The sequence below is a fragment of the Halichoerus grypus genome, chromosome 4 (genome assembly GCF_964656455.1).
Source record: "Halichoerus grypus chromosome 4, mHalGry1.hap1.1, whole genome shotgun sequence".
In the NCBI taxonomy this organism is placed as follows: domain Eukaryota; kingdom Metazoa; phylum Chordata; class Mammalia; order Carnivora; family Phocidae; genus Halichoerus; species Halichoerus grypus.
In genome coordinates, this window is record NC_135715.1 from 183,073,803 (window position 1) to 183,097,849 (window position 24,047).

At 39.0% G+C, this 24,047-nt stretch overlaps 1 protein-coding gene across 4 annotated transcripts in view; it reads left to right on the top strand.

Annotated features, from left to right (window-relative positions):
• DAW1 (dynein assembly factor with WD repeats 1) overlaps window positions 1-24,047 on the top strand; it is a 70,754-nt gene that overhangs the window by 16,911 nt on the left and 29,796 nt on the right. For all 4 annotated transcript variants that reach the window (XM_036074300.2, XM_036074311.2, XM_036074302.2 and 1 more), the window contains exons 2-10: window positions 520-592; window positions 3,980-4,124; window positions 5,542-5,600; window positions 8,085-8,207; window positions 12,156-12,255; window positions 16,320-16,427; window positions 18,622-18,728; window positions 19,633-19,735; window positions 20,510-20,624. In XM_036074300.2, coding sequence (XP_035930193.2) covers window positions 520-592; window positions 3,980-4,124; window positions 5,542-5,600; window positions 8,085-8,207; window positions 12,156-12,255; window positions 16,320-16,427; window positions 18,622-18,728; window positions 19,633-19,735; window positions 20,510-20,624 — 933 coding nt within the window. The remainder of the gene's footprint in view (window positions 1-519; window positions 593-3,979; window positions 4,125-5,541; window positions 5,601-8,084; window positions 8,208-12,155; window positions 12,256-16,319; window positions 16,428-18,621; window positions 18,729-19,632; window positions 19,736-20,509; window positions 20,625-24,047) is intronic.

The window sequence follows — 24,047 nt, forward strand, 5'->3', positions numbered from 1 at the left end:
CACTGGGGGATCAGACTGCCTAAGGAGCCCCAGTTGTGGAGCAGGGCTTCTGGCTCCCCATTAGTTCTTTGTCTGACTTCTCTTTGCCTGGTCCTTTGGCCACAGAAAGCAAGCTTTGCTCTTGCTTGGTTTTTGTTGTCTGTGCTTTTTGGTGGTTCCAGGCTACAAGTCGCTCTGGTTTCCAGTTTAGGGGTATATGGGAGGTAAAAAGAAAACCCAGGGAACTCACCACACTGTCATTGCTCAAGTCCTGAGAACTCTAGCCAGTTTACCCTCTACCCAACCTTCAGTTCTTTCAGCATTGCCTGTTGAATAATTTCAAGGGTATGTAGCTGTATTTAGAGGAAGGACTAGGGAAAAGTGAGGTCACACAGTCTTGTTTTAGAATCAGACATCACTGTGTATGCCGAGAAATTAAAAAAATTAAAAAACAAATGAAAAAAATTATGGCAAAGTAGATTAGCTTTTGACATTGGTTGTCATCCTAAGTGTTTTATAACATGTTTGCTTATTTTTTAGGAATTATGTTGGAATATGAAAAGAGTGGAGAATTGAAAACCAAATCCATAGATTTGCTCAACCTCAGTTCCAGGTAAAATAGCTACGCAATGCAACCTGGGTTTCATATCCAGATTTTTTACTGGAAAATGCTGACACAGGGTGATGTGTGGATGAGCTGCATGAACTCAGACAATACTTTGCTAGAACAGTGTCCTGTGCTGTATTATTTCCTGCTTGCTTCAGTGAGTTCTGCTTGAGCGTCTTGCTGGGTGAGGGGAAGATGGGAAAAGGATCATCAGTCTGCCATTTTTTTGGTCCTAAATGGACCAGTTATTGTTGTTGTTGTTTTTAATATTTTAGTTTAGAATAGTTTTAGAAAGTTGTGAATATAGGAGTTCTCATATACCCCGTGCCCTACATCCCCCATTATTAACATCGTAGATTCGTGTGGTACATTGGTCCTAATTAGTGAACAGGTACTGATACATTCTTACTAACTAAAGACCATGTCTTATTCAATTTTTCTTGTTTTTTGCCTAATTATCTTTTTCTCTTCCAAGATACCACATTACATTTCATTATCCAGTCTCCTCAGGGTCCTCGCGGTGAAGAGGATCTCTCAGACTTCCCTTCTTTTTGATGACCTTAACATTTTTGAGGAATACTGGTTATTGGAATTTTAAGAATACTACTAAGGCTGTTACTTTCCTGGGAGATAAACATCACACAGGGCTGACTGCATTCCATCCTCCTCATTAATTGTCATGGGGCAGAGTTAGGAAATCCTCTTGTGAGATCATACTGCCCAGAATTCATTCCCTTTAGGGAATCCTATGCAAAACTCAAAAAAACAAACAAACAAACAAACCAGAAAGAAATCCTAGGCAAAACTCCACTTCAAGAGACAGAATCAGATTAGTGATTATCCTGCAGAAGCCCATGTTCAGATAAGGTAAAGATATTTTGAGTGAGAGAAAATTTTAAAATAGGACAAAAATACCACGATACGTGTTTCAGAGTTGTTGATCCAGTGAAATAAGTGATTTTCCATTGTAACTGTCCTTCTCCTTTGTCATGATTATCAGGGAGGGGAACAAAGGGACATCTCACATAACCATAGTTAAATAGTAAATGAGCTGCTCTCTAGTTTTAAAATGAGCCCCAGCAGCCTCATGGCTCGTCAGAGCTGCGGCCACTCGAGGGCTCTGGAATTTGTCTGAGGGTGAGGACAGGGTGTGGCTTGGATGGTGATGGTTTACGTTGAGTCCTCTTCTTGTTCCAAGTGACCACACAGAGAAGGTACTCAATTGTTTATTTTTTAATAAAAAAAAATGGTGGCAAAGATAATGGCATTGAATTTCATCTACAACAAGTCATTGTTTTATCTATTTTCAGGTAAGACAAGGTCTAAGATCAAGTCAAGATTTCAGTTATTTTTGTAACGGGCACATATTACTGATTATGCCAGCATGTAGAAAGTTCCTTTGTTAGACATTCATTTATTGAGTCCACAAAGATGTTATTTGCACCTTCTACATGCAAAGCTCTAGTTTAGAATCAATGAGAGGCTATAAAGAATCTTGATCCCTACCTCAGTGAATGTGTTGTCTAGTTTGAGAAACAACTTGTACCAGACAGAACATCATATGAGTGGCACAGATTAATGTTTATATGAGAGAATAACTTCCAGCTAGAAATGCAGAAAAACACAGATTTTATATTTTAAAAAGTGTAGATCCTTAGGATTCTGTAGTCATGCTATGTGGTATATAAATGTCAAGTAGAAAAAAGTATGGATGTTACTTTTGGTTCTGCTCAAGAATCTGGAAGAATTCTGCATATAAAAACATTTGCATGATATGAGACATACTGGAGTTACTGTATTGGAAACGGGAAATTAGAATACCACAGGGTTGGGATGTACAGATTAAATATCTGGTGAATTTAGATCTTGCTGGGAAATCTGTTTTGATTTATAACAGTGGTTGGAAACCTTTCCAAGAGGCATTACTATCTTCTTAATTCTTAGGAAACTGTGAGTCCTTTGACAACTGACTCTCTTGGAATTTATCAAAGTCATCATTATAAACTGTCTCTGATTCATTTCTGTTCTAGATATTCATTCCTATCCCGATAAATTGTATTTCTTGAGAGCTGGGACTGTATCTTTTACCTTCCCAGGGCCTAAGCAACAATAGGGTAAAAGTTAGTGGGATGAATAGTCTTCTAGCTCAGTGCCTTATAAGGACTGGAGCTCAGGAACTGTTTATTTAGAAGAGGAGAGGCATGCTTATCTGAGTTTGCATTTCTGGGAAGCAGCTGTTGAGACAGAGGAGAGGTAGGTGGGTGACAGGTTATTGAGAAGTGACATCTGTGACAGGAAGCGAAGCAGAGTTCGGCATGAAGAGCCATTGACCATGATGATGCAGATGTGACAAGTCTCTGCCAGCCCACAGGGAGCTCTGGATAAAGCTCGCTGGTGAGAGTCCCTCTGGGGGCAGAAATGGCCAGGATCTTGCCCCGTGCACTTGTTCAGCCCTGGGCTGAGGGCTACTGGAGGAGGGCCTGCCCCGGGGCTCCGGGATCCGATGCTGAGGTGGATCCTTAAGGAGCTGCTGCTGGAGGCTGTCAGCTGCCTAGGCAACCCCACGCCCCATCCCAGCGGGGCCACGAGTCTGTTCTTGAGGGAGGGGACGGGCAGTGCATCTTTGATACATGTTTGTGATGTGTTTTGCAAAATGACCTATTTTGGCTGCTTTGTGGCTTATAGACATTATTCTTTTTCTTGAACAATTATTATCCTGGACTAGCAAAATTGATCAGCATTGCTATAGATTATTTGAGTATTGGGGGAAACCTTGACTGTACTTTTCAGAGCAGCTTTTTTTTTTTTTTTGGGGGAAAATGATGTTATAGTCCATATGAAATATTAATCATCATCATTCTTTGAATGTCCATTTTTGGTTAGGTACTTTCTCATTCCCTAAAAAATATTTAAAACTTAACCTTTTCAAACCTCAGTTTCTTCATCTCTGAAATAATTACGATAAAAGCATTAAATTGGTGGGTTGTTAGAGGATTAAACAAGAGAGTGTATATAAGATTCAAAGTATAGTAGTGCCAGGAACATTCTGTGTATGTTCACTAAAGAGACAAAAGCAACAGGAAGAAAATAAAGAGCTCATGTTCAGAACCAGTATGCACTTGGCCTTCTCAGGTGAGCAAATCAGAATCCTTGCACACCTTCCATGGGAGAATCTCGGTTTATGATGGTGCATTCGGAAGAACCTGAGCCACTTTCATGCAGGCTTGATTTCTTTATTGATTTGTATTTTTCCCCAGAAATCTCTTAGTAAAGCTGATGGCATTTTGACATTTTATAGATGTCCTTCATAATGCAATGCAATTCTTCGTGCATTGCCTGTGTATGCAAATTTTTGCATAGAAAAAAGTAACTTTTTTTTTTTGTGAATTTCAGCACTGATGTCAATGCCTTAGTAGAAGAGATACAGAAAGCAGAGCCTCTAATCACAGCTTCACGATCAGATCAAGTAAAGCTTTTAATACAGAGATTACAAGATAAACTCAGACAGCACAGCAACCACAAATTTTATCTTTTTAAGGTAATGCATGTATTAAAAAAAACTAGAACTTCAGTGAATTAGTTGTTTCCTATCAATCTGAGACAAAATACAGATTATATTTCCTCTTTATCTCTGTGCCTCACATATATTTGCTGAGACTAAGTCTCAACAAGTATCTGTTTATTAACTGACTGAATGAAATTCTAACATTTATTTCTTGAGGAGTTAAAGAGAGATTTGTAGTAAGTTTGGCTGTTCTTTACAATGTTAAATTTAAGGGATGACCATTAAGGTAGTTTTAAGTTATTGAAAACTTAAAATTCTTTTCAGTTGGAGTAATATTAAGAAGTTGTATTTCATGGTATATCAATATTTAATATTTTCTGCTTCCAGGTGAACTAAACTATATTTCAGTAAATTATTTATTGACATGACTTATATAATAATTTTAATGCAGTATAAATGTACCTATTTTTCTCTATAGCTTTTGCTATAAGTAAAAATATCACAAATATTGTCACTTATTCAGGACAGTTGTAGTTTTTCTTAATTATTTAACAATATTTAGTAGTTTATTCTAGTATTGTTCCATATTACACTGATTTTCTTTTTATGATTTAAATAAAATTATAAGAAAATGTAATTGTTATTTATATACTTGACATATTCTATCTGATACAAGATATTCAATCTTTTGTAGTCATCCCTTCAATGTATTATTGAAAGATGAAGAATTATTCTTATGGTATCTCTTTGTTCCAGCAGGTGGCACTATTTAACTTCAAATATGAGCTCTATACATCGCCTGACCTTGTAATTTATCCTCCAAAGGGAACATTTTTGATAGTGAAAGGGGACACTATTAATAATTATACTCCTGCAGTAGAAATAACTGAGACTGTCCCACCCTCACCACTCTATCTATAAACAGACTATCCAATTTATGTATGTTCATTTGATAAATATTTAGCATCCACCATGTGTTTGACAATGTAGAAAGATAAATAAGATAAGATATACCCTGACTCTAGAGGAGCTTTAAGATTCCAAAAGTAATAACTAATTGTAAAATCTATATTTAAAACGTATTTGGCATATTTCCTCTATATACTATTCATACATATGTACAAAACCTTGTGCAGTACTTAAAAGAAAATATTATAAATTAGTGCTATTTGATATCTTATTTAATAGCAGTAAATTATCTTAAAAGCAAATTCATGGAAAACACAGATCTAATTATGTTTTTGCAGTTATTTGTAACTATCAAATGTCTTATTGGTCTTAATGGTAGAAGGCACAATGTATTTTTTTTCATTTGTTCAGATAGTGACTATTGTCCATTTATTTATAATTAAGACAAACTTGAATGTCTTCATTAGTTTGAAGTTAAAATTAATGAGTTAAACTTAATTTTTTTCGGTTTAAAACAAAATTGTGTTTTCTTTCATTGAAGGTTCTCAGAGCACATATACTGCCATTGACTAATGTTGCACTTAATAAATCAGGCTCATGGTAAGGTTCTCAAATTTATTTATTTAAAATTTAAAATTTTAATTTATTTAAAGATTTTATTTATTTGAGAGAGAGAGGGAGAGAGCGCGTGCGAGAGAGCACGAGCAGGGCAGGGGTGGGGAGGGGCAGAAGGAGAGGGATAGGCAGACTCTTCCCAAAGCGGGGAGCCTGATGCAGGGATCAGTCCTAGGACCCCAGGATCATGACCTGAGCCAAAGGCAGGTGCTTAACCACCTGAGCCACCCAGGTGCCCCTAAAATTTTAAAATTTTTAAATGAAAAAAATTTATTAAAAAATTATTAGACTTTATTTTTTATAGTGGTTTTAGGTTTATAGCAGAATTAAGCAGAAGGTACAGAGATTTGCCATGTACACCTCGTCTCCACACACCCTCAGATTCCCTCTTTCATGGCCCTACATTGACAAACACATCATTATCACTTGAAGTTCGTAGTTTACATTAAGGGTCACTCTTAACTTTCGTACATTCTAAGGGTTGACAAATGTATAATGACAGGGATCCACTATTAAGACATCACACAGAGCAGTTTCTCTGCCCTGAGAATCCTCTGTGCTCCACCTCTTTATTTCTATATTTCTGTTTCTATTCTTTATTTCTAATTTTTAACAACCAAGGAATAAAAATTTCTTTTTTTAAATTAAACTTGTATATATTTAAGGTGACAAGATTTGAAATACATATACACAGTAAAGTAAATGTTACAGTTGAGCTAATTAACATATTACCTCCTCACAGTTACCACTTCTTGTGTGAAGAAAGCACTTGAAATGTATTCTTTCAGCATATTTCCAGTATTCAATCCAGTATTATTAACTCCAGTCATCGTGCCTCTGCATTGTGTGTCTAGACTTACTCATCCTGCATAACTGCAACGTTATACTCCTTGACCAACGTCTCTCCATTTCTCCCACTCCCCAGTCCCTGGTGACTACTGTTCTACTCTCTGCTTCTATGAATTTGACTTTCTTTTTTTTTAGATTCCACATGTAAGTGAGATCAGACAATATTTGTCTTTCTGTGGCTGGATTATTTCACTTAGCATAATGTCCTCCAGGTTCATTCACGTTGTTGCAAATGGCAGCATTTCCTTCTTTCTCATGGCTGAATAATATTCCATTCATTCCTTGATGGACATTTATGTTGTTTCCATATCTTGGCTACTGTGAACAATGCTGCAAAGAACATGGGAGTGCAGATATCTCTATGAGATTCTGATTTCATTTTTTGGATATGCACCCAGAAGTGAGATTGCTGGATCACATGGTAGTTCTATTTTTAAATTTTTTTGGAACCACCATCCTGTCTTCCATCACGACTGTACCAATTTACATCCCTGAAGAAGCTAAGAGGAAATGCTTAGAGAAGAATCAAAGACACACTGCCTTGTCAACCCTTTCGTTTATTTGAGTTTCAATGTCAGGATTTGTGCTCAACTTTTATCATTCCCACTTGACATAGAGACTGACTTTCTAATTTTGTGCATTTTTTTTTCCTGTGTTGGGCAAGTATCTTTCCTAATGGAATAGTTAAGGAATAACTAAGATATTATTATTTTACTTTAAAATTTGAGAGGCCAACATACTAATTATTCCTGTAGTAGAATAGTCATGTAAAAGGATTGCAAATCTTAAGCAAATATTCATTGAACACTTACTAATGTGCCAGTCATGTTCCAGGTCTGCAATGGCGGTAAACCAGATGGTGGAAGAACTAGCATGTATAATAAAGGAAAACAAAAATGAGTTTCTCAGAGACTAGCAAAGAGGTCAGTGTGGCGGCACAGGGTGTGCTTTGGGGTAAAGTTGAAGTCCCAGAGACAGCCAGTGCTGCTAGCCTTGTGGGCCATGAGCAGAAGTTTGGATCTTCCTCCAGATTGCTAAGAAGCCATCTGAGGAAGGTTGAAAAATAACTCCAATTTCAGGGTGGAAAATAGACTTATAAGGGCCATGTGTGAGCCAAGACTCATTGTAAGATGGTTTCATTTGTTGAGGCAAGCGATGGACGCTGATGAGAAGTGGTCACCCTAGGGGTGTATTTTGAGATTGAGCTAACAGAATTTACTAATAGATTGTGTGTGGGATGTGAGGGAAAGAGAGGAGGGATGGTGCTAAGATTTTATGGTCTGACCAATGGGAAGAATGATGCTGTTTATCGAGATATGTTAGAGTTTCAGAAAATGTTACTGATTAACGCTTTAACTATTAATTATTTATATTATAAGAATGATTATTGGCAGTATTACTCTATTTTATTTAGTGACTCCTTTTTGGGTTAGGGATAAATTGGAAAGTTTCTAATCAAAGGATTTAGATATTGTTCCCAATTTAACTGTTCTGCATCCACAGTTTCCATTGTAAAAAGCAAGATAAATGGGCTTACAATCATGAGGGTAAAAAAAAATGAGGTCTTTATTAACACACTGCTGTTGTCACTTTGTGATTCATGTATATTCCTTGTGTTAGCTTTATCACAGGAAGCTATGATCGGACATGTAAAGTCTGGGACACTGCATCTGGAGAAGAGCTTCACACCCTGGAGGGCCACAGGAATGTGGTCTATGCCATAGCATTCAACAATCCTTACGGGTACGAAGACATTCACTCACTCACTTATTCCTTATTAATCCATTAATTTGTTTATTCTTTTCTCCCTCCATTTATTGGGGGAGGAAACGAAAAAAAGACCTAAAATTTGTCAAGTGCCTGATGTGTGCTTTGAAAGCCTTCTAAATACCTTCTTCGGTGCTTAAAGGAGTTTTGGGACAGGTATTACTGTTCTCATATAAAGTATATAAAGTTCAAGTACCCTTCCCGGGATCACACAGTAGTAAAGAGGAGAGCGAGGGTCCAAGTTCAAGCAGAGCTGAGCTCCTTCCCTTGGGGGTTCCTACTGATGTTTATAGCAATGGTTTCTGGAGACTGTGACATACCCACGTAGCATGGTTTACCTTGTTTAGAAGTTAATTTACAGTCCTTTAGCAGGAAAAAATGTGTATAGTAACATGCTACATTAACAGTACAAAATATAATTGCATTTTTCAACCAACCTCTAGTTAACTGATTCAACAGATTAAGTTAGTTCTCTAGCTATCCTTCTGCTCCCTGAATGCTTGAAGCAACGGGGCCACCCACTGGGCCACCCACTAGTATGCCCAGCTTCTTGTCCCACTGGTTAGGCGTAAACTTACCAAGAGTTAGTTGTGTTTGTCCATCAGTCTGCTTATGTTGGATGTGCTTTCAATTGTAATTATAGAATTTAATTGAGTATTGCTTAAACTAATGAAATATGAGTGTGAAAATAAAGCTGTTGTTTTTTTGTGAAAACATAGATAAGGCAAATCTTCGAAAAAATTACTACTAAATGAAGTTGCAGATGAGATCAATGTAAAAATTAGAAAACACATTGAAACATTTATAAAACCTTTGTATTCAGATTGTTCTGCAAGTATGTTTATGTTTTCATTCCATTTTTTTTTTTTAAGATTTTATTTGTTTATTTGACAGAGACACAGCGAGAGAGGGAACAGAAGCAGGGGGAGTGGGAGGGGGAGAAGCAGGCTCCCCATGGAGCAGGGAGCCCAATGTGGGGCTCGATCCCAGGACCCTGGGATCATGACCTGAGCCGAAGGCAGATGCTTAATGACTGAGCCACCCAGGCGCCCCTTCATTCCATTTTTAAGAAAAGAATTGGAAGTGGTAGAGGTTGGATATGATTTCTGGAAGACAAATAATGAGCTCTGGTTAGCCAAAGAAAAGGCCTTGGCCTTGCATATTTGAGTCAAAAAATTTTAATGTGTGTCTTTTTTCTTGATGGCTCACTTTGATTTTTTCCATTTGCCAAGCTGTTTCAATAAATATAAGGTATTATGATGACTAGAACAAAACAGCAATGGTTTGCTGCAAGGAGAAAGATCCATGTGATTTCTCCTGGTAGAGACTTTGAAGATGATATGGGGCTCAAGCAGAAGCATGGAAGATGGAAGATATCTTCCTCAACAAATGAAACAAATGGAAGGGGAGGACATCCTAGGTGAGGGCACCCTGTAGCTCCGGAGGTTAGGTGGGACTTCATCTGGCTCACCCAGCACCCCCAGCTCCCTAGTGGACATTTCCTGGTGAGAAACAAAAGAGGGCAAGATCAGAACATTCTGTGTAGTTCGAACTCTGTTCTGGAGGACCAGGTTGTGATGAAAGCTTTGTGAACAAAAGAGGGTCTCAGTGAAAGTTCTGTTTTAGGAGGGCTGTTCTGGCAGAGACAAGGGGCCAGAAGGTTTGGAGTGGGATGAAACAGGAGGCAAGGAGATTAGTTGGAGGCAGATAAAGTGATAGATTCAGGAGAAGATGAAAGCAGTGTAGGATAATGGTAGGAGCAATAAAGGGAATTTTATAAAAATTTGATGCCACTTAGAGTTGAAATTTTATACCATAAATATTAAAAACTTGATATGTGGGTTGCTAATGTCATTATATCACTTTAAAATGTAACACACTTTTAAAACACAGTAATTGTGATGGCACAGTCAAACTTAATTGGTAAATTAAAATGATTAAATATTCCAATTGCATTACCAAAAATTTAACTGTGATGTATGCAGTTTTACATTGTAGACAATGATAATTTTTATAATACCTTATCGCACCAACCTGTGGGAGAGAAAGATTTTATTGACATTATAAATTATAATGTTTTACTTCTAGTATAATTTCTACTTTAATTGCAATGTTATTTAAAGGACTTTAAAAGTATATTCTTTATAATATAATACCATATCCTATAAAGTCCACTTAAAAGATATGATATTTTTGCATGCCTATCTGAGAATATAGTTTTTTGGGGGATAAAGAGGTAAAAAATGCTTCATCTTTTGGCCCTTTTATTGGATTCTACCAAGACCTCCTGATGAAAAACTTGCTTGTCCAATTACATAGTCTGATGACTTATGTATGGATTAAAGCAGCATTTTCCATGGCATTTTGGGGCATTGAGGTTTCAGCAGAATGAGTTCAAAATAGCCACCAAAGAATGAGAGGGAGTGTGTGTGTGTGTGTGTGTGTGTGTGTGTGAGAGAGAGAGAGAGAGAGAGAGAGAGAGAGAATAAGAGAGAGAGAGGAGAGGGAGAGAGAGAGAGATGAACTTCAGCCAGTTTAGTGTTTGTGTGTTCTATACATTAGGTCAGGAGTAAGCTTTGATTCAATAAAGTAATTCTAAAAAAAGATGTAATCAGTATTATCTTTTATCATGTAGTGGCATATGGATATAGAGAGCAGTGTGTGATCAAACAGGAATTAATCGAGAAACAACAGGAACTTGAGACAATATGTTTGAGAGGCAAGAGGGATGGGAGATGGAGGGAAGGAGTAAATAAAGAGCACACAGGGCTCTCAGCATGTCTGAGCAGAAGTTGGTGGACATCAGCAGCTGATGAGGAATGCCTAGACTGGATGGAGAGAGAGCCAGTGCAGTCTTTGGGTTGATAACCAGTCTTGAGTGTTAGGAAGCTCTAGGTGGGTTGGGTGGGTATTCTCCAAAACAAACTGTCCCCGGAGCATGGACAGAAAGGACCTCACTCCCTTTAGTATCAGAGACCACAGAAACACTATGTGGGTGGCCTGAGAACAAAGGAGAGATACAGGGATCAGGGTTATTTTGGACAAATTATCAATTCTGCAACTGTACCAAGCATATAGAATTTGCTTTATGATATGTATTTGGGGTCTTAAGACCTTTCACACTTTTGAACAATGAACTTGCACTGTAATTGATGACCCAGTTTAGTGAACACTTTGATGACTTGCTGTAAAAGACAGGGGTCAACGGTAAAGGAAAAGATTTAGTTCCATGGTCAAAGGTTAAACAGGCCAACCTACTCTAATCTGTTGGATGTTGACCATAACTCTGCTCCACGAGTGGAAGAATTGGAAGCCTCTGGAAGGCTCTTGTTTGAAAGGGACTGGTCTTTACCTCTGGAAGCCTCTTGTTTGAAAGGGACTGGTCTTTACCGTATTTCCTCTCTAGACACTCCCTCTTGTTCAAGGACCTTACCATTAGAGTAATATTGGCATTATTTTCCCAAGGAGACACTAAGTTCTCAAAACCTTATCTAGCCATATGGTTAATAGGATTTATATCTTTTCATTCTTCTTTTAAATTCAACATTATCCTAGACCTACTAATAGAATTTTTCTGTGTCCTTGCAGCTCAGACATTATTCATTTCCATTTGATAAGAATTTTCTAAACTAAATTTTGTACCATATTCACTGTGCTAATTTAAAAACTTATTGTAATCCCAAACATAAATTTTACCTTTAATGTAAAATATTTAAAATTAAACATTTAAACTGATACTATTGAAAAATTAGACCTTAATTTTGTTGTCCACTGAAACAAATGTCAGATTGCTTATTGTTTTAAAAACAAAGTAAATTCCTGAGTAGATAGACCCATGTATTAATATCTCTTGTCTTAATCAGTGTATCATATACTGTGCTTGAATTTGTTTTCAAAATCCACATTTTTTTTTTTAAATCTTAGTGACAAAATTGCCACTGGGTCCTTTGATAAGACTTGTAAGCTATGGAGTGCAGAAACGGGAAAATGTTACCATACCTTTAGAGGTCATACAGCAGAAATAGTGAGTATATTTATTTTATTATATTTTTATGTTACTCTTTTCTTTTCTTTTCTTTCCTTTCCTTTCCTTTCCTTTCCTTTCCTTTCCTTTCTTTTTCTTTCCCTTTTCCTTCCTTCCTTCCTTCCTTCCTTCCTTCCTTCCTTCCTTCCTTCCTTTTCTCTTTCTCTCTCTTTTTAATAGATTTTATTTTTTAGAGCAGTTTTAGATTCACAGCAAAACTGAGTGGAAGGTATAGTGATTTCCCAAATACTCCCTGCCCTGCCCCATACATGTCCCATTATCAACATCCCCCACCAAACCTGTACATTTGTTACAATTGATGGACCTACATCAATACATCATTGTTATTTCTTTTTAGTAGTCCATTATACAAATAGTGGTTCTACCTTTATGATTAATTTTACAATTATATCCAGTATTTTTAGTTTGTATATATTTTACATGGAGGTATTAATGTAATATATAAACTATTTGAGCTTTTATATCTTGCAGTTATTGTCAAAGACCCATATCCTACATTGACTAAGAAGATATGTAATATGATAAACATTTGAGTACAATATCCAACCTCACCTTTTCTTTTTCAGTGACTTGCTTTTAAAGGACTGACGAGGAATCCTTTATTCTAAGAATAAGATTCTTAGAATAGCTTTTAAAGTAACTTTTTTATATCATGTGAAATATTTAGGCTGGTTGTTTTCTGGATATCATTAGAACTCAAATTTGCATAAATAGTTTGATACTCTAAATAGCTTTTGCTATTGGGAAGATCTTGCCCTTGGCCAATTCTGTGTTACATCTTATAACAATTAGTGAGATAATTGTCTCCCTATGGGACAAATGATAGCTTTTAAAAATAACCAGCCTGCTTATTTTAGGAGTAAAATTTATTTATATTTATCTTTTAGATTCATGGTGTATTTATCCAATAAGGGCTCATGCTATGTTTAATATTTTGCTAGCCACTGGGGGATACTGCATTGCAAAATTATAACTGACCCATTAAATGGCATTCAATATGCACAAAAGACAGCTTTGTGCTAATATATAAGCCCTTTACATATATTAGCTTAGTTGCACCTCATCACAACCCTGGGAGCTAGATATTTCCCCATTTTACAGTTGAAGATGCCAGGGTATAGAGAGAGTAAGTAACTTGTCCAAAGTTGTAAGAAAGACATAATCCTCATTCTCACACTCCCTTGGAATTTTGTAAAAGTTTTCTTTATATATAGTTCCGAGGAAGACTTTGATGTCAACAACATCAATCCAATAAATATTTACTAAATATTGACTATGTGTCAAGCGCTGGACTATGTGCTTGGCATACCAGATAGAATCACACATGGTTCTTGTCCTGCAGGGATTTTGAAGTTCAGTGGAGGGAGTAGAGGCATCAGTAAATAAGTTCAGAGATGGGTTGTAGGGTGCTAGGAGTTGGTGGGGGGTTTAGTGTGGTCACCCTCCAAAGGAGGGGGCTGTTAAGGAAAGACTGTGCAGGTAGATAGCACATTCTCCCGGCAGTGAGAGCTGCACTGGTCAATGCCCAGAGGAGGTGTGCAACCGGGGTGGGTGCTTTCAGACTCAGATGACTCCATGTGGCCAAAGCAGCACTTGCCAACATTCCCCCATGATGACATGCACAGAATAGGTCAAAAGGCCTGTGCAACACACTTGCGGCGGGGGGCTGCCTGCTGCCCATGGTCAGAGGTGCTGGCTAAGGATCCCTGGTGCTGCCCCGCTGCCTGGGTTAAAGGCACCATGTCTTGTGCCCCTGCACCCCATTCAAAGCCGTATCACGTGGTGAGTGTGATCGAAGTGGGGAAGGCTGGCAAGGCCACAGTATTGATTCATATGCTGTGCTAAGGAATTTGGACTTTATCCTGTGGATAACACCGTGCTGTTGAGACTTTTTAGGTGGGAGGTAGCATGGTCATTTTTACTCTTTGGGGAGATCCTTCTTGTGGCAGCGTGATGTAAGATCAGAAGTAGGGGCCAGCTGACCATCTTGTTGCAGTCCAAGCAAAGACGACAGAGGCCTGTCGTGAGGCAGGTGAAGAGAATGCGAGAGAGGCTGGAGTGGAGGAGTAGGATGGGGTTACCAGGCAGATGTGAGGTGTGAAGGAGAAAAGGAGAAAAGTCCCTGACTTCAGACAATGGCAGGGCCATTCACCAGTTCTTCATATAAAAAGATAAGCCGGTTTGTGGTCATATGACTTGCATGTCTTAGATTGATCCAAATTGCCTGTGTGATGTCCACACAGAGGCCCTTTGGGGCTGAACCAAGCACAAGGTCGGGGAAGGAGACGTGGGTGCCTGAGTCACGGGCATCGGGGTGGCCGTGGGAACCACTGAGAATTGCAATTTCTGAAAGGAAAAGGGTCAGTATGGGGAGAAGTGTGATGGCATCTTGAGCAGCTGGAGAAGAGAAGAATTCTCCAAAAGATACAAAAAAGAGATAGGAGGTAAAAGAAAAAAAGCAGAGCACTGTCAAAGCTGTCAAGAAGGAAGAGAATAGGGTGCCTGGGTAGCTCAGTCATTAGGCGTCTGCCTTCGGCTCAGGTCATGATTCCAGGGTCCTGGGATCGAGCCCCATGTCGGGCTCCCTGCTCCATGGGAAACCTGTTTCTCCCTCTGCCTCTCCCCCCTACTCAAATCCGCACTCTCTCTCTCTCTGTCAAAAAAATAAAAAAATCTTTAAAAAAAAAAAAGGAAGAAAATATGGAGAACAAAGGAGTCAACACTGCAGGCGTCAGGGAGGTTAAATGGAGTGACCGAGAGAGCGTTTGGATCATTTAACCAGAGTGGTTGAAGTAGTTGGGGATGGGCAAACATGGGCAAGCAGTGATGATGGCACACTATTTTTCCAAGGAATTTGGTTGTGAAAGGAAAAAAAGGTAGCTAAAAAAGAGTACATAGAGTCAAGGGAGGATTTATTTTTATGTAGGAAGAGCTCAAGCCTATTTATAGGCCACTAGGAGGCATCCAGTCTAGACGGAGGGAAAAATTAGTGGGCACGTCTCCTCTAGGAGTGCAGGGAAGAGGGTGTCTCAGGAGGGCAAAGGGATCCCTCTGCACCTGACACTGAAGGGAAAGGAAGTGAGGGCCAGGTGAGCAAGGTCCCCCCATAGGTGTTTTCTCTGGGAAGTAGTGGGAGGCCAGGTTATCTGTGGGGGAGGGATGAGGACAGACTGGGGGCAAGAGTGGGGAAAGGGAGAACGTACAGGGCCAGAGGCACGTTCAAGTAGGGAGAGAATGGTGCTGAGGACACAGCTGAGGACAGAAGGCCCGAATGAGCGATACCTGTAATCTGCTAGGTGGTTTTCTTAAGCTGAGTGGTGAGGGAGGGCCAATGAGTGGGTGAAATGCCAGCTTGATACAGTTATTAGGAGTCTTATGGACGGTGCTGGGAAAAGACAAGGAGTAAGGTATTGAGGAGGCTGGCAGGAATGATGCTTCCAGGGTGTCAGTTGAATGAGGATGGGGTGCCAGGAAAAGGCAGGGGTCTCAGTGAGGTGGAAGATATCCTGGGGGTGGCTTGGTAAGGATGAAAGTGGAAGCATTGGGAAATTGTACCAAGAGATGGATGTATGGGTAGTGAATTTTCTAGAAAATGTGACATTGAGGTCCAGGGTGTGGCCACAGAAGTGATTATGAAAGGTTGTCTAGGGTCATGGGTCTGGGCTACTGGATTGACAGCTCACACAAAGGCCAGCTAGGACATGGAATTGAGACCGTGAGCCAATAGCCAAAGTCCTGGGCAGGTGACGGAGCAGGATGGAAAGGACTGTGAGGTTAACAACAAGGAAGATGGGAGCCAGAGAGCATGAATCTCAAAGGAGATGGGTTTGCTTTTATTCTTGCTCTTCTGTGGTCTAGATCAAAGCAACCTCTTGCTTCAGGATTCAACCTGCAGAAAGCAGGCCACCCAAATGCCACCCTGGTATCTCACTGCAGAGAATTAGGCTGAACCTAAGGTGGTTGCATCTTGAAGCTTTTCTATACAAAATTAACAATTCAAAACTCTTATCTTTCTAAAATTTCTTCTATTTCCTGCAATTCAGGTGTGTTTATCATTCAATCCTCAAAGCACATTGGTGGCTACTGGGAGCATGGACACAACAGCCAAACTGTGGGACATTCAGAATGGAGAGGAAGTGTTCACTTTAACAGTACGTGCATAATGTCACCAGCTTCGAGGGTTTTGCATTTTCCCTTTGAGTTTGTTTTTATTCATATTCTTATTACAAAATGAGTTCTGCGTCAGAAGATATTTTTGAGCTATTGGTTTTCAGACTGCAGTGAAAAGAGTTGTCCCAGTTGGTTTGCTGGCTATTCCTAAAGACTTTGATGGGGGAGCTGAGGAGGCCACATGGGCTTTTTTATTTTGACTAGCTTCCTTCTGTAAGCCATACCACAGACAGCTTAAATCCTAGTGCCATCTATCTGGCTTAAAGCCAAGTAGGCGGAGGCTAGCACTTTCTGGAAGAGGCAGAACTGGAGAAACTTGCCAGAAGATTCCTTAAAACGATAACCATTAACACTCTCCTCCACTACCCGCCGGTCTCAGAAGCCTCCTGTATTACAAAGTCTGAAATGACAAGGGGTAAGTGGCAGGAGGAAAAAGGCTAAAGGGCACTGCCCAGAGAGCAAGAGTTGGTGGTGTATCTCCACGGGGGTCTCTGTCTGTCCCCACCACGTGCCCAGCACCTTCCTCCCACCTGCTCTCTCTGCTTCTTCCCACCCCAGCCCAAACAACTGGACACACATAGGGGGATTCTCTGGGCCAATCAGTGGGAACAGCTGGGTGGGAAATCCAATTCTTTCTTTTTTTTATCCTTTCAAATTGTAAATGGATTTCAAATTAGGACCCCTTTCCTAGGAGAGCTTTTCCTAAGAAAGTAAAAAAAAAAAAAAAAAAAAAAGGACTAGAAAGAGAGAAAAAGCACTCTTTTTAACAAACACCAAGGGATTTTCTGAATTCAGAGTGCCAACCTTAATTAATATAGTATACTCTTTTGATCTTTGTTCTCATCATTTCTGTGGGTCACTGCCTCTTCACTACCTCGTCTTTTAGACAGATGCCTGATGCTCTTGGAAAGGATGTCTCTCCCTCGGCACACCTACACCTGTCTGTCGCCAGACAACACATTTGTCTTGCGTGTTTGGAATTTTCATGTCCAGCTACATTTAATGTTTGCCATTTAGAATCAACCAGAAATTTGATGTGCAAATGAACACTTTCACTATTGAAAAAAGTAATGTTAATCTGCCAAAATAATTTGGGAAACAAGGGATATACTGCAAGCAGGGTCTGCTGCAGAGAGGGGCTTCCTCCCATTGTCTCAGAATGTTTGATGCATCGGCCCTAGACAGGGACCAAGTGAAAGTCAGACCAAAGGCCAGATATTTCTTAACCTATTTAATGTTAAATCATTGTAAGAGGGGCACCTGGGTGGCTTGGTTGGTTAGGGGGTGCTTTTGGCTCAGGTTATGATCTCAGGGTCCTGGGATGGAGTCCTGTGTGTTGGTCTTCCTGCACAGTGGGGAGCCTGCTTCTCCCTCTCTCTCTGCCCCTCCCCACCCAGCTCTTGTGCTCTCTCTCTCAAATAAATAAACTCTTTAAAAAAAATTACCATAAGAATATCCTTTTTTTAAGTTAACTTTATTTCACAAACTTACCTATCACCTATTGTTAACCCATAAAGCCTACAGCCTTTTTTTTTAAATAAAAGACTTATTTATTTATTTTAGAGAGAGAGACAGACAAAGAGAGGACAAGAAGAGGAGGGGCAGAGAGAGAGAGAGACAAGCAGACTCCCTGCTGAGCGGGGACCCCTCTGCGGGGCTGGATCTCAGAACCCTGAGATTATAACCTAAGCCAAAACCAAGAGTCAGACACTTAACCTTAACAGACTGAACCACTCAGGTGCGCCGGCCTTTTTTTTTCTTTTTTCTTTTTTTGCATACAGCCTTTTAAAAATTATTTTCAAGACAATGTGAAAGAAGCCCTCTGATTTCCGAAATCATGTCCTCTTCCTATCCATTAAAAATAACAAACAAACAAAACCCAGTTTTATTTAGTTTTACTAAGTTAAATGGACTTGATTTAGTGTATAATTCAACTTTTAGTAAATTTATGAAATTGTGCAACATTCACCAAACTCTAGTATTTAAAATTTCCCCAAAAAGATACCTGTGCCCATTTGCGGTCTCTCCCTATTACCACCCCCAGCCAACTACTAATCTCTTTTTTCCCTATAGAGTTTTTCCTTTTCTCACATTTTCTTTTAAACTGTGACATTGTGCATTTGCAGAGATTGTTTTTCTGCAGGTAATGCATGATGATATCCACTCTCTTTCTAGGGACATTCAGCTGAAATCATCTCTTTGTCCTTTAACACCTCGGGAAACAGAATCATCACGGGATCTTTTGATCATACTGTTGCAGTGTGGGAAGCTGATACTGGAAGGTATTTTCCGTCTTTAAGGATTTTTTAATTTGGATCAGAGGGTTAAGAAGACTGTCTTTGCTGTTCACTAGTTCAATCTCGTATCTATTAACTGTGCTTTGGACTCTATAGGAATAGGATGCACCGAAAATAAATTAATTCATTATTTAATGATATTTCTGATCCAGAAAAAAATGTGTGTTATCTTGGAATTCTGAGCAAATAATGCCACACAGAAACATAAAAGGAGAATGTTAACAATAGCCTGGGTGTATGGCTATTATTTGTTCCATGTACTGTGTAATCAAATTTCAATGGCTTGTCATTATGGCAGGCATGGATATCATGAGTAAATAAAATTATGGCTAATTTTCCAAATTAAATTTAGTCCAACAACTTCAATTTCCTTCCTAATTATTTTGGGTTCTAGTTGCTAAGAAGTTAACTAAATTAGACTATTTGCGTTGGAAAGCTCTACCTTGGACTTGCCTGCATCTTGATAGAGGGGCTAAGTACCAGGGGTTACTACAAGATGGATACACCAAGAAATGAGGGAGAAGGAAGGGCCCTTCAGACACTTGATGGGTAGTTTCTGAACTGCCAAGGGGTCCACTGGTCTGGTATAAGAATACTTCCAGAATTTCAGACCAACTGTATTATTTTTTACCCATGGCTTTCTGAAGTCTTAAGTAATGTTTTTATTTTTGAGTGCTTCAAATGTAAGTATATTTTTGCCGAAATGAAATTAGTAGCCTAGTTGACTGTTTTTGAGTTACACTACAACTATCATTGCTTTGTCATCAAAGATATTATTTTGTAAAAAACAAAATTTTGACTCTCACACCAATGGGCTTGACATCATTATTTGTGCACATATGCTGAAACAAGGCGTCTTTCACCAGTGTGAATCCTTTCCATTTTGTAGGAAGGTGTATACCTTAATCGGGCATTGTGCTGAAATTAGCAGTGCTCTATTCAACTGGGATTGCTCTCTGATATTAACTGGCTCTATGGACAAAACCTGCATGGTGAGCTCAAGAAATGTCTTTGCTTTACAGTTCTCCTGTGTGCACTTTTTACTGTGTCGGACAGTCATTGCAACATTACCTCATCTCAAAGGGGCTGTAAAATTAGGATGTTAATTTATAAATAATTGTTATTTTTAAATGTTAAGTTTCTGATCCCCCAGGTTTAAAAGAATTATGATAGAGTGAAACCATGTTAATTGAATCAAATGTATTACAACATCTTATTTTAAAAGACATGTTATTTTTCTTTAATGTCTCTCTGTTCATTTGTTACACTTTGATTAGAGTGAATCTCAAGGAGGCTCAATACAATATTTCCCTGCCTTTAAATTTCTGTTGCTAAGAGCTTAGGCTCTGGAATTAATATCTGATTACATACCCGATGTATTACAATCTTAATGCACTTTTCATTCTCTAGCATTATAGTTTCAGATCAAGCTCCTTATCATTCGATGACCTTTTTATGAAAAGAGGGCATTTTCATTCCAATCAGTGAAGCGTGCACTTTGATATCTTGCCTAATACAGGGGCAGATTTGCACTATCCATTCTAAATGTCTGTCTCTGGTCTTCTCTTTGTCGAAAGTGTGCCTTGTGAGACGGTTGACTGTGGTCTCTTGTCGTGAATCCACGTAAACTTAATGGAACATGTGAAAATGGTACACATGATCTTGGCACAGTTATTCAGCTAGCCATAAGTATGTCATAAGGCCTACTTCTCCCCATTTTTGCACTTCAGACAGGAAGTCATAGTCACCTTCTTTTTCTGTTGTAGCTGTGGGATGCCACAAATGGAAAATGTGTGGCAACGCTAACAGGCCACGATGACGAAATACTAGACAGCTGTTTTGATTACACTGGAAAACTTATTGCAACTGCTTCAGCCGATGGTAGGTCATCTGTTCATATATTTCAGTTGTTTGATAAACATGTATAATTCTACACTGTAGGTCATCTACCTGATGACCAGTTGTGAGAGAAACTACATCTGCCTCATCTCTGTGATGTTGGTCATTACACTCTGTCAGTATCATATTCTTGGTAACCACAGGTTATAATGTCTGCGTCATCTCCTTGACAACCACATCTGATGTTATACTGGGCCCTCGCATCTTCACATCCCCTGGGTAACTATATATAATGGTATATTCTGGGTCATCGCCCTAATCATGCATTATGCTATACCACGTCAACCTCATCAACCTGACCACCATCCATGGAGCTATAATAAATCTGCATTATCTCCTTTATACCATATGTGCTGCATGTCACACATCTTTGTGATGAACATATGTGATGCTATGCTGTACATCATGTTCTTGCTTACCACTTAGGATTCTACCCTGGGTCTGCATCATCTTACTGGTAACTATGGGCTGGTAGTACACTACATGTGCCTCAGTTCATTGAAGACCACAGATGATGCTACAAGACATCTATGTCATTTCCCTGTTGACCATGTATGCTATTCTGTTATGCCCACCTCATCCCTCCAGGACACATGTTACGTGATATATCTACTCCAGCTCTGGGTCACCAAGCAAGATACTGCATTATGTATCATCATCATCCTGATGACCATGCATGATAATACACCATACTCAAATTTTCTTAAAAACCATGTATGATATTACACTCTACCTATGTCATCTCCTCGATTGTTGCATATGATGTGTACTATGTCAGCATCATCTCCTTGATAACCATGTGTGCCGTGATACTAGAACTCATCTTGATGACAAATATATGTGATGCTACACTGTATCTGTGATATTTCACTGAAAACCCCATATAATGCTATGTGATGTCTGTATCATCTCATTGACAACCATCTGTATTGGTATACTACATATACACTATGTCCTGGCTGATAATTTATGATAGTAAACAACAGGTCATCCTCATGATAACTATATATTCCTGACAAGCATGTAAGAGGCTACACAACTTCTGCCTCATTCACTGGCCCCCCTGTCATTATATCATATCCATGACCACCACATGTGATACTGTGTCTGCATCATCTCCTTGAAAACCACATGGGATGCTCCATCTATACCATTTCCTTGGCACGCATATGTAATGTTATACTAAGTCTATGTCATCTCATGCCATCACCCAACTATGTGTGGTGCTGTTCTATGAGTCATCACCTTGGTAATAAAGTATGATGCTACACTACACTGCATGTCCTCTTCCTGAAGACTGCAGATAATTCTACACCACCCCTGTGTCATCCACCTAATGATCATGTATGGAGCTGTGCTAAGTCTATGTTATCCCTTTAATGACCATGTATGATGCTATCTTGTGTCTATATCATATACCTGACTGCTATGTTTTAATTTACAGTCCTTGTCATTCTCCTTAAAATCATGTATGATGCTACACTATATCTTCATCTAATCCTTTATAACCATGTATGATACTCTACCATACCTTCACCATTTCCTAGAAATTTATGTGTGATGCTGTAATATTTCTACCTTATCACCTTGACAAACACGTCTTCAAGGTCTTCTATGTCTGGATCCCTTCATTTACAAAACTGCATGATTCCACGTTAAGATATAAGATTATATCTTTGAAGTCTGCTTATCACACTATCCTTTAATGTCATCTCCTTGAGTGCTATGTGTGAGGTTATCATGTGTGTTATCTCCATGGTAGGCTCCTATGTTATGCTCTCTGTGCCCACAATTAATGAGGTTATGTGATGTTAAAGTGTGTCACTTCACTGACCTCCATTTATGATGCTATGCTCTGATTGCCTCCTCTCTCTGGCAACCGTTCATGATGCTATACCTTATATCATATCCTGATAACCACATCATCTCCCTGACAATCATTAAGATGCTATGCTATTTCTGTGTTATCTCCTTAAAAACATGTATGGTGTTATACTATGTCTGTATCATGTTCTTCACAACGACATCTACATCCTCTTCTTGAAAATCATGTATGATGCTCTACTATGAGAGTTTCCTCAATTACCACATATGAGGCTACATAATATATGCATCATATCCTAGAAAACTATGCTGTTATGTGAAACCTCCAAGACAAAAGTATGTGTGATGCTCTACTACTACTATCTCATCCCTTTAAACAACCCTGTAAGATGCGATAGGATGGACTAGATGATTTCTGTATCACGTCCATGATAATCACTGCACCATGTCTGTGCCATTTGGAAAACAGTATGATGATACATTATTTCTGTGTTATTTTCTTATTTTTATGCTGAAATCTATATGTCTCATATTCCTGAGAAGCACCTATGACATTACAATATGTCTGTGTCAAGTCCATTATATCCACATATGACATGAATTATGTCTATGTCGTCACTCTGATGTCCATGTATGACACTACACTATGTGTCATCTCCCTGATAATGTATGTCACCATGCTACATTTGCATCATTCACCTGACAACCAAAGTGATGCTACAGTATTTCTGGGTCATCTCCTTGACAACCATGTATGAAGTTATACTATGTCTCATCATGTCTCTGACAACGGATGAAGCTATATGCTATGTTTGCATATTTTTCTAATAATCCTGTATGATGCTCTATTATGGGTAGTCCCCTGACAATCATGTATGATGCTGTGAGTATCTGTGCCATCTGGTCCACCATGTATGATGCTACAGTATGTCTGTGGTAAGCTCATGTAATGCTATCGTGTGACTGCATCATCTCTTCTATAACTGTATTCGTTTGCCAGGGCTGTCATGGCAGAGTACAACAGACTAAGTGGCTTAAACAACAGGAATTTCTTTTCTCACAATTCTGGAGGCTATAAGTTTGAGATCAATGTGTTGGCAGCCTTGGTTTCTTCTGAGGCCGGCAGGTGACAGTTTTCTCCCTGTGTCTTCATGTGGTCTTCCCTCTGCATGTGTCTGTATCCTCATGTCTTCTTATAAGGGCACCAGCTATTTTGGGTTAAGGCCCACTCTAATGACCTCATGTTAATCTATTTCTTCTTTAAAGGCTCAAACTCCAAGTAAGTCAACTTCTAAGGTACTTGGGGTTAGGAATTCAACATAGGAGTTTTGTGCGGGACACAATTTGGTGCATAACACCATGTATGACATAGAGCATGTTTGCATTTTCTGCCTAAAGGCTTCTCTCCTTGCAAATCCCAGGATATGACATGTCTGCATCATGTCTTTGGTAATCATATGTGAGTCTATGCTATAGATCATCTTTCTGACAACCACATACCATGCTACACTATGTATCATCTTTTAACCTGCTCTATATGATGCTACATTGCGACTTCCCACTGTCCTGATAGCCATGGAT